The sequence below is a fragment of the Mastomys coucha genome, unplaced genomic scaffold, assembly GCF_008632895.1.
Source record: "Mastomys coucha isolate ucsf_1 unplaced genomic scaffold, UCSF_Mcou_1 pScaffold22, whole genome shotgun sequence".
In the NCBI taxonomy this organism is placed as follows: Eukaryota; Metazoa; Chordata; class Mammalia; order Rodentia; family Muridae; genus Mastomys; species Mastomys coucha.
The window spans coordinates 101,176,298-101,187,589 of NW_022196905.1; the positions used below are offsets into that span (position 1 = coordinate 101,176,298).

Here is an 11,292-nt window from a genome sequence, read left to right on the forward strand (position 1 = left end):
GCTGAATAAACCCTTTCCTCCCCAACTTGCTTCTTGGTCATGATGGTTTGTGCAGGAATAGAAACCCTGACTAAGACAGTGGCCAAAGCTGCATTTCATGCTGTCAGCCAAACTTGGTAATATGTAGGACTCAGCTAGATGGTGTTGGTTTTAAAAGCATTGAAGAAGTCATGAAGAGCAGCTGAGGTTCAGCACTGTGTGGCAGGGCTGAAGGTCCTGAAGAAAGACCATTGTTGAGAGTAGATCTTCAGTTGCAGCATATAAGAGATACTAGTACCAGCCAAGTGGATAACTCAGCATGTAAGAGATACTAGTGCTAGCCAAGTAGTAGTGGCAAGTGCCTTCAATCCCAGCATTGAAGAGGCAAAAGCAGGTGGATCTCTGAGTTTGAGGACAGCCTGGTCTACCAAGTCAATTGCAGGACAGCTAGGACACAGTGAAACCCTGTCTTGAAAAACCAAGAGGGGGGAGTGTGGGTCAAATGTACTGTGCCACTAGACAGAAGAACTGGTAACGTTGAGCAAGCCTAAACCCCGTGAAACTCAGAATTGAGTACTGCAGGTGTGGGATCAGATCTTTGCCAAAACCTGTTCTGGAATACATAATGCCACTGAGAAGATGACAATCAGTCATGTAGGGAAAACACATGAATCTCTTCCTCATGCCAACAGAGCATCACCTCCACAAACGGAGCCAATGGGAAGCATCTACCCCTGCATCCCACCCTAATGTTTAGAAATAAAGTGTACAAGTTATTTTACCAAAAATAGTCTGGGAGGCTGTTTTACTGAGCTGTAACACTTTGGGGAAAAATTTTCCTTTCTGAAGCATTCATTGCTGGACCTTAGACCCTCCTGGCAGGCTGGGCTCATACTCCTGCTGTCCCCGTAGCTACTGCTGCCCTTGCCACTAGCCCTGGCTGTGCCACAGTAGCAGGCAAGACCTGGGAACTGGAGTACCTGCCCTGCATGGGCTTCCCTTCTGAGAACTGTTTCCAGATGGACCAGAGAACCACAGAACGCCTGGTTCAGGGGAGGGTGATAGGGGAAGAGGTGGAGAGAAGAAGAGGGAGTGAGTGAAGGGAGAGGGGGAGGGAGAGGGGAACTAGTACCATGAGACAACCACCAAGAACAGAAGCAGGTGTAGAGTCAGCCTGAGTCTGCAGTACATGCTGTGTGCTATGAATGGCAGAACTTTGAAATGGAGCCCAGAAGACTATGAGGTCAAGTTATTGAGTTATACTTTCGGACTTAGGATTTCTTCTCATTTTATTATGACTGTTTCCTGATTTTTTTCCTCTTGGAGTAAGAAAGTATATAACTTAATTTTGACTTTACAGGAGTCACGGTTGAGAGACTGTGGATATTTTTAAGAGACAGAATTTTAAAACTTTGTGAGTTTGGGGCTGAGAGATGTCTCACTGATTGCTCTTCCTGATGTCCCGAGTTCAATTCCCACATGGTGGCTCACAACCCTCTTCTGATCTGTTTGAAGAGAGTAACAGTGGACTCACATATGTAAATAAATCTAAAAAACAAAAAAGTTAAAAAAAACCCTGAGTTTTAAAGTTATTTATGTTGCATATTGTAATATTAGTATTATTTGAGATATTAGGGATAAACAATAAAGGAATAGAGTTGAATAATTATGTATTTGCATATTAAGTTGTCAAGGGTCAATTGTCCTGGTTGGGTTGGTTTGTTTGTTTGTTTTGTTTTTTCCTCAACTTGACACAAACTAGAGCCAAGGACCTGAGACAAGAATAGTAGACTAAACCTCTGAATGTAAGTCAGCGCCAATTAAGTCTTTTTCTCTTATAAGAGTTGCAGTCATGGTGGTGTCTCTTCACAGCAACAGAACATTGACTAAGACAGACTGTGAACCAGGACATTTAAGCCAAATAAGCCTTTTGCTCCCAAAGATGTTTTGGTCATGGAGTTTTATAATAGAAACCCTAAGACAACATGTAACATTTCAAACTCTGGACAGTCTTTGAAGTTTTAATCAGCTACTCATTCTTGCAGAAAGTTAAGTATAAGGTGGCATTCTTTCAGGAACTTTTCTTCATATTTATGTCAAATGGGAAATACATATAAACTGTAGTTGGTGCTCTAGCGGGACAATAGAGTTGTTTGTGTTTTCTGTTTTTTTTTTTTCTCTTTTGCTTAATTGTTCTATCTATTATTAACACTAGAATACTTAAGTGTCTAAACATTGTTTGTGTGATTATGACACACTAAAAAACGTACTGAAAAAAACCACCCATGAACTACATGAAAATTTAGCTTACAAATCAAATATAAATGCTGCTATCCAAGATATTAAGGAATTCATATAACTGCAGCAAAATCAGTAAAAGGATTCTTATATTTAAGTCTGGAAGACACACCTTAAAGTCCATCTTGTTTCTGGCTTCCTAGATAAGCAGGTACGTGGGAAGAGGTCTGGGTCTTTTGACTTACAGAAGCAAGGTCCTCAAGGAGAATGAGTATGCACAAAGGAAGACAAGGCAGGCATGAACTCTGTTAAAAAACTGGCTTCTGTCTCATTGCATGAGCGCAGGAAAATTCCTGCATCGAGAGTGGAAAGACCTTGCCTTTATAAAAGGCATGTGACCCCTACGGTTTAGTGGTTCCCTCCAGAGAAGGGCAGGTTTCCAAAGAAGGGGAGCTCACTCACTTATTGCTAATCTCATCAGGATCGCTCAATCTGCAGGCTTGCCCCACACCCAGAAACGAGTCTCGACCTGTCAGAAAACTGGGACCATAATACCAGGAAGAAGTGGGAAGAACTAATAATACACATGAAAACCTGCCTCACCAGAAACACCAGCTGCTAAAAACCGCACGGACACTGGGCAGCCCAGATGCGCAAGGCTCATGGCACTGAAATTTGGAATCTTGAGCGGGTTGGGGTAGGTGCGGGGACTCTCGGTGGCAGGGGAAGCGAGGCTCCTGAGTGGACCAGCAGGGGATCCGGTAGACCATTAAGCTCCGGAGTAGGCAGGGACTCCCGAATTATCAACCCAGGGCAGGTCCACGGGCACGTCGTCAAGGAGCGACTGCCGGTGCTCGCCACCTCTGACGTATTTCCGGCGCGCTGGAGCTGGCGAGGCTCTCTGAGAGGCAGATCTTGACTGTCCGGGTGTGGGCTCTGGGTGCGGGTTTGTGGCGCCCACTGTTACACTAGGTTTCGGGCAGTCCGGCCCAGCGGCTGGGCAGAATGCGGCTGGGCTCCGGGGCTTTCGCTGCCAGCTGCGTAGCGATTGAAGTGATCGGGGTCGCGATATTTATTCGGGGATTCTTCCCAGCTCCTGTTCGTTCCTCTGCCAGACCAGAGCACGGTGCAGAGACCCCAGCGCCCGAACCCGTAGCAGGTATAGCCCCCCGCCCCCTTCTCGGTGGTTCCGGCTTTCATTCTGCCCCACAGACACAATTTGTATTGTTTTAGCAATGTTTATGTATAATACACCTTTGAGACATTCGCAGCCCTGTGTCGACCTATGTGATAATCAGAGTAAACCCAGAGTAACTCCAGCTTTGCATCTTGTTTGCAGCTATTCTGTGATTCATACCCCTTTTCCCTAATAATCCTTTCAATCACTCCCAATTTAGGTGTCCAGTTTTGGACCCATAGGACATAACAGGTGATATTTCTTCAGACCTCCTCCAGTTTTCTACAGCTCTCCCCCAGAAGACCTCCCGATTCTCACTGGTTAGGGCCTCTCTGCGTTAGGACCCTAGTATCCTCACCAACGCAGACATAACGACTCTCTTGCTGTGAAACAGGTCCACATAATCACAGCCAATGGACATGTAAGCCCATAGGTTCACTGTTTGTAAGACTAGGTTTTAGGCCAAGTTCAGGGCGGCACAGGACCCAACTGTATGTCTCTTAGGTAGAAGCGTCCCTGTCCTGGACTCTTCACCACGCTAAGAGTAGTTCACTACACATTCCTGGGATACCTACTCATTGTTAACATATTGTCCAGCCTAGCCAGGAGATGCTCTTTTTGGTAGTCACTTGCAGGCTGATTACAATCCTTGAGGGAACCTTTGTAGTTGTCTTGTTTGGTTTCTTAGAAAATTAACACAACACTGGCTACCAAAAATGGGCCTTCTTTCAGGTTGAAATAGATTTGATGTGTGCTAGAAGAACAAACAAAAAAGACATTGAAGGCAATGGAGTACTAAATAGAGTTTAAAATTTAATTTCCCCTTTTCTAAACAATTTTAGGAGTCAGTTCGAACTGGACCAAGCTGCCACCACCTCTCTTCAGTAAAGTGGTTATTGTGCTGATAGATGCTTTAAGAGATGATTTTGTGTTTGGGTCGAAAGGTGTGAAGTATATGCCTTACACAACACATCTGGTAGAAAAAGGAGCCTCTCATAGTTTTGTGGCTGAGGCTAAGCCTCCCACAGTCACTATGCCTCGAATCAAGGTAAACTTAACTTGGTTACATTTTATGAATCAAGGTAAACTTAACTTGGTTACATTTTATGAATCATGGTCTGGCTCTTTTGAAAGTTTAGAGCGATTATTTAACATACTTGGAGACCCTATTTTAATAACATGAAAAATATTTCAGTGTTGTCAGTGTTGCTGGGCAGTGGGATGCTGAAGGAATCCGATAATAAGACAATCTTTTTACCCCTTGTTAAGTAGCTGAAGTTCATACCTCATAGAAGGGAGAAAAGATTTAGAACCAGGTTTTCCAGGCCGCCATAGTCCAAGAGTCCTCCTCTTTGGTGGGCTATTGTGTTCCTTAGTTATCAGGCTTGAGGGAGGCTTTGGGGATATTCAGTCTAGTTTATTAATTGTATGTGCAAAAAACCAAATTCGGTCAAGTTAAATTATTTTTTGAAATTATATTATACAAAATGATCAAACAACTATGAACTGGTCAGAAGAGCTGTTATTCTACTACATAATTAGTTGTTCAGTCTGGTAAGGGTACTTCTGAAGTGCATGGTACTTTACCTAAGAATCATGGCTAAATTAAAAAAAAAAAAAAAAGGCTGGAGAGATGGCTCAATGGTTACAAGCACTGACTGCTCTTCCAGAGGTCCTGAGTTCACTTCCCAGCAACCACATGGTGGCTTCACAACCATTTGTAATGTGATCTGATGTGTCTAAAAGACAGCTACAGTATACTCATATAAATAAGATAAATAAATTAAAAAAAAAAGAAGCCCTGTCTGTAGATCCAGGACTAATTACTAGCAACTACTAGTGTTGATACTGTAATGGATCTACATTTAGGGGAAACTGCTTTCATGGGGCTTTTAGTCTCTATGGATGTATAAGCATTGGACAAACACGCATTCAAAGAAACATGTAGTTCCATTGTGATGAGTGCCTGACTGAAAGAGAGCACTATTGGGAGGAGTTGAGAGTGTTGGCAGAAAGGACCAGGAGTGTCTGAACATCTGTGGCTGCATTAAATAAAACATTTATTTCATTTTATGTATATGAGTGTTTTGCCTGCATGCATGTAGGTGCACCACAGAAGGCAGAAAAGAGTGTTGTATCCGTTGGACTGGAGTTACAGGTGATTGTGAGCTGTCATGAACTGAATCCAGGTGCAAGAGTGGCAAGTGCTCTTAACTACTGACCAGTCTTTCAAGGCTCTAGAAGTTTTCAAATTATTATTATTATTTTATTTTATTTTTTATTTTTATTTTTTTTGGTTTTTCGAGACAAGGTTTCTCTGTATAGCTCTGGTTGTCCTGGAACTCACTCTATAGACCAGGCTGGCCTCGAACTCAGAAATCTACCCGCCTCTGCCTCCCAAGTGCTAGGATTAAAGGTGTGCGCCATCACTGTCTGGCTTAAATTTACATTTTTGGCTAGTGATAAAACTCAACATTAGAGCACCTGTCTAGCATATGTATAGCACTAAATTTAAATCCTAGAACCTTAAAAATGAAGTTTGCATTTAATTCCCACTGAAAAATTATTATCAGAATTCTGTAGGCATTACAAAGATTCCTGTTCTTTTCACTACACACCTATGGATGTTGATATTTTAGGTGGTGATATAACTCCAAATCATGAAGATTCATTACTGCTACTGTGGCTTGTAGGGTCTGTGGTAAAAGTTTGGGAGAATATTGACTCCACTCTGTATCAGAAAGATAGGAGGATATCTTACACCAACCATCTATTATATAGTGCAATATTGTAGGTGTAGTTTGATGTTCCACTAACATTTTTGGCCCAGTTCACTTTGAGAAGCAGGGTTTCTTCTTTAAAAAAAAAAAAAAAAAGCTTAGAGAAAGATATTAGATTTGCTGGATTGTTAGGTTTGCTTGTTAATGAGCTTGCTTGTACAAAAGGCAGGTTAAATCTTATATGAAACCCTGACAAAGGGTCTGAATATACAGGTTCATGTTATCCATGTTTATACACATATATTAGTATTAACTTTGTCAATAAGACATAGCTTCTGTGACTGGCACTGTGTCTAACTATTATTGTCATCTTCTTCACTATCTTACCAGTCTAAGGATTCCCTGAACCATGTTCATTAAATAATCAAGTCTTCAATATTGAGTTTGATATGTTGGTCCAAAGTCTGTGCCGATCTTCCCCCCCTCCCCTGCCTGCTTGCCATCTTAGCTTTGATTCTAGTCTCTAGAATAGGGCCTGCTGTAGATCTGTACTCACCTGTTTGACCCCCAACTGATCTTCCTGTCTTTTGTGCTTCACTTTTGGATCTGTATTCTAAGTCTTGACATGTTTCTCTCTACAGGCATTGATGACAGGAAGTCTCCCTGGCTTTGTTGATGTCATCAGGAATCTCAATTCTCCTGTGCTCCTAGAAGACAATGTGATAAGACAGGCAAAAGCTGCTGGGAAAAGAATAATCTTTTATGGAGATGAAACATGGGTTAAGTTATTCCCAAAGCACTTTGTGGAATATGATGGGACAACATCGTTCTTTGTGTCAGATTATATCGAGGTCTGTCTCTGTCTCTGTCACTCTCTCCCTTCCTCCCCCTCCTTCTCTCCTCCTCTCTCCAAACGCTCATGCTGCCTAGGTAAGGGTAGAACTTGAAATGCAGCAAAGGCCACTCTTGACTCTTTATACTCATGGTTCCTTCTCCAGAGTGCTGGGATTACAGCCATGCACCTCCATGCCTCCTGGAACTCACTCTGTAGACCAGGCTGTCCTTGAACTCAGAAATCAGCCTGCCTCTGCCTCCCAAATGCTGGGATTAAAGGCTTGCGCCACCACTGCCTGGCCAGAAGTCAGTTTCTTAAAAACAAAAGCATTATACCTTAGGTAGAGTCTGATCCTGCCACTTAAAAGTAATCCTATTTCCTGTGTGGTATTTTTTAATTTATGGAATGGTATGGCATGATTATAAAATCATTCATTCCTGTAATCAATTGTAAATGGTAGCATAAACCCGGTGGAAGAATGAACCAAGGTATGTAGGCCCCAAAATACAAAATAGTTGGACAGACATTGAGGGCACAGAAGATCAGGAAGGGTGTCACAACAGAGGAGCTACGTCATTGAATGAGTGAGGACTCACGGGCAGAAAGGGAGGCAACAAAACAAAGTTATAAGAGTCCAGTGCATACCTGTGATATGTGAGACGGGTATGTGTAGGCTGAGCCTGTGGCATGCATTATCTATGTCGCACTACAATCAGAATCTCAGTTCAGGTTAGGGGTTGGGGCCAGTCTCTAAGTATATGTAGTCTCATTGGACCTTTCCTAGAGTGGTAAACCCTTTCCACAATTCACCAGGGCAGGCGCAGTATGACAAGTTTTCACACTGTGATATCAGGTGGAAATACTTTTTTTTTTTTTTTTGTGGTACATATTTTAGTGGGAAGAAAGAGGGCTCACTGAAGACTCGGGCCTGAGCAGGGTGCTGACTTTATTAGGAGCTATTCACAGGGGCTGGAGAGATGGCTCAGCGGGTAAGAGCACTGACTGCTCTTCCGAAGGTCCTGAGTTCAAATCCCAGCAACCACATGGTGGCTCACAACCATCCATAATGAGATCTGACGCCCTCTTCTGGAGTGTCTGAAGACAGCTACAGTGTATTATGCTGGAGCAAACCAGGCTGGAGCAAGTGGAGCCGGAGCAAGCAGAGGTCCTGAGTTTAATTTCCAGCAGCCGCATGATGACTCACGGCCATCTGTACACCTACAGTGTACTCATGCACATAAAATAAATAAATAAATCTTTAAAAAAAAAAAGAAAAGAAAAAAAAGGAGCTATTCACCTGCTCACATTGCCATGCTGTTTGCTTCAGAATTAGGAGATGCTATAAATGTTGTTCTATCCATGAACAGCCTTTATGTAGGACTGCTATTTATTCCTAACTGTACTGTACTGTCTTGGTTGGCTGCCTTCCACCCTTTATTCACCCCTTATTTCACCCTTTATTATTCTTGGTACTTGTTTAGTTTACTTATTCAGCTTTAGTTAAGACTAGCAATGGTCTTTGCTAATTTAAATTATCTGTATGTTTGTTCACAAGTTAGAGACATCAAAAAGAATAGGCATAAGAACTTAGCTTAATACTAATATTCATTTTGTAATAACTTTAGGGCTTTTTAATTTTTTTTTTCAATTTCCGTGACTTACCTAAGACTAATTCCTGATGATGTAGGAAGAATTGGATACACTGTTTACATGTGCTTCCTCCCTCCCTTTGAAGGTAGACAAGAATGTCACAAGACATTTGGACAAAGTATTAAAAAGAGGAGACTGGGATGTGTTAATCCTTCACTATCTAGGGCTGGATCACATTGGCCACATTTCTGGGCCCAACAGCCCCCTGATTGGTCATAAGCTCAGCGAAATGGACAGTGTGCTGATGAAGATTCACACTTCACTGCTGTCAAAAGTAAGACTTATCATGGTGCATTGCATGATGATGGAATCCCATGTGGCCAGCATTTCCTAAGACAAATAGAAATGACTGAGAAGGTGCCATGCCCATGCATTCATGGTTTTGCCATAGGTACCTTCCACATCATCATTCCCAGGATGCTGCTGTTGGTAAAGTTACATTCTGGCCAGGAAAGAAACATGAGAAATATAGTAAACAATATAAATGTGCCAAAAAGTAGTTGCTATCCAGGGAAAACATGGGCAGTAGAAGCCAGCACCCCTGTTTGGGAAGTGAGGTGGGGACTATGGTTTTAAATAGTATATTCAGGACCATCTTCTGGAAAAGTATTCCATGTGACTAGAGACTTGAAGAGAGGGAGGGACAGATACATGTTTGTGTGGATGTGTGTCAGGTACAAAGCATTTAGGGTCAAGATCCTGCCCAGTACCACTGGAGCAGATAAGATCAAATGGTTGCAGCTCTGGGCAGAGAAGCCCAATGACCTGTCTAGTGCCCCCTCTGGATGCCATGTGTTACCTTTAAACTGCCTTTAGTTTCTCTCTTGACAGGAAACTGAGGCAGGAGGAGTCACGTGTCCATAGTTTGGAAATGACAGATACCCTGCTGTTAGTGGTCATAAACATAGCCCTTACATACTCTGAGCTATGCACTGCTCTTGATTCGCCTGTCAAATGCACCTGTAACATGATTCATTCTGACCCTTTGATAGGACTATAACTTCACTGGAAGAGAGCTAAAGTGAAGCTCTGCAGTTGTTTCCTTTGCAGGACCATATATGTTCTTGTGCTGACAGGTTCCTCTTTACCTTACAGGACAGAGAGACTCTCTTACCCAGTTTGCTGGTTCTCTGTGGTGACCATGGAATGTCTGAGACTGGGAGCCATGGGGCCTCTTCCACAGAGGAAGTGAGCACACCTCTGCTCCTAATCAGCTCTGCATTTGAAAGGAAACCTGGTGAGAATTAGGAATGATTAACATTTTAAACTATAATCTAGTATAAGTAATCACAAACAATGTAAGATAAAAGTTGACGGGGTAATGGGCAGTCAGGACTTATAATTTATATTCTTTGCCCTGATTCTCAAAATTATAAATACTTTTCTGTAAGAATTCTGTTGCAGAAATATTACTAGATAGGTATGGAACTACTCAAAACTTGCCTTGGATTGGTGAAGTAGCCCAGTGGGTAGGGGCACTTATGGCCAAGTATGACTACTTGAATTCCATCTCTGGAACCCCCGGTGGAAGGAGAGAAATCACTCTCTCAAGTTGTCCTCTGACCTGGATGGAATGCATGTGCCCATATACATACACACATACACAAAGTCCTGGCTGTCCTGGAACTCCCTCCATAGACCAGGCTGGCCTCAAACTCACAGAAATCTGCCTGCCACTGCCTCTGCTTCCTGAGTACTGGGATGAAAGGCATGTGCCCTTTCTGCCCAACTTAAATTTTTTTTAATGAAAAGTTGCCAGCAGCTAATATTTAAAAATTTTTAAAATGCTCACTGTCTTAGTCAGGGTTTCTATTCCTGCACAAACATCATGACCAAGAAGCAAGTTGGGGAGGAAAGGGTTTATTTAGCTTACTTCCATATTGCTGTTGATCACCAGAGGAAGTCAGGACTGGAACTCACGCATGTCAGGAAGCAGGAGCTGATGCAGAGGCCATGGAGAGATGTTCCTTGCTGGCTTGCTTCCCCTGGCTTGCTCAGCCTGCTCTCTTATTGAACTCAAGACTTCCAGCCCAGGGATGGCACCACCCACAATGGGCCCTACCCCCTTAATCACTAATTGAGAAAATGCCCCATAGCTGGATCTCATGGAGGCACTTCCCTAACTGAAGCTCCCTTCTGTGATAACTCCAGCCTGTGTCAAGTTGACACATAAAACCAGCCAGTACACTCACTATTTAAAACCCTATGTTGATAGCCAGAGCAAGGGATTCAGAGAGAGCCATGGACTAACTAAGGCCCTATTTCTCAGGCAAACATAATCCTCTCTTTCACTGTACCTGATTTATCTGGCCTGGCTTATCTCTCTCACAGCTACATGCTCTTCTGCCTGTATAAGACTAAACCATGCACACAGTGGCTACCATAGTTATTTCTGAAGCACAACTGGAGCCTGTGGATACTCTCTGGTTCTGGTCCTGTGACCTAATGCATTGGGTTAGCATCTTGGCGAACGCAAAGCCAAAATAAGTACAGCCAGGACATGAAAGTGTAGAGAGTCATTTCCAAAGCAATGCTCTCTTGGACAGAAGCAGGGATTTAGGTAGGGAACCTACACATAAGAGTACATTCCTGAGCATGCTTAGTTTAATGTCAGAATTTAAAGAGAAAAGGCAATAGACACATTTTGGAGTATGCAAGTCATGAAAGAGTTTATAAAAGATTAAGGTGATGGG

The 11,292-nt window shown here is 42.8% G+C and overlaps 1 protein-coding gene and 1 long non-coding RNA gene across 7 annotated transcripts in view; one reads left to right on the plus strand and one right to left on the minus strand.

Moving 5' to 3' along the window:
• Positions 1–1,242: 1,242 nt before the first annotated feature.
• On the minus strand, positions 1,243–3,041 carry LOC116068091. The gene is made up of 2 exons (XR_004109432.1): positions 2,821–3,041; positions 1,243–1,527 (listed from the first exon to the last, which is right to left on the minus strand). It is a non-coding gene; the product is annotated as an uncharacterized LOC116068091 (long non-coding RNA).
• Positions 2,724–11,292, plus strand: part of Pigg (phosphatidylinositol glycan anchor biosynthesis class G) — a 41,495-nt gene continuing 32,926 nt past the window's right edge. For 5 of the 6 annotated variants that reach the window (XR_004109430.1, XR_004109431.1, XM_031337242.1 and 2 more), the window contains exons 1-5: positions 3,104–3,376; positions 4,237–4,442; positions 6,756–6,965; positions 8,685–8,873; positions 9,695–9,836. Coding sequence is in view for 4 of the 6 variants with exons in the window: in XM_031337242.1 (XP_031193102.1) it covers positions 3,223–3,376; positions 4,237–4,442; positions 6,756–6,965; positions 8,685–8,873; positions 9,695–9,836 (901 nt within the window). In the remaining 2 variants the exon portion in view is untranslated. Of the gene's footprint in view, positions 2,915–3,103; positions 3,377–4,236; positions 4,443–6,755; positions 6,966–8,684; positions 8,874–9,694; positions 9,837–11,292 lie in introns of those variants that run through there. The other variant, XM_031337243.1, reaches the window with a different exon arrangement.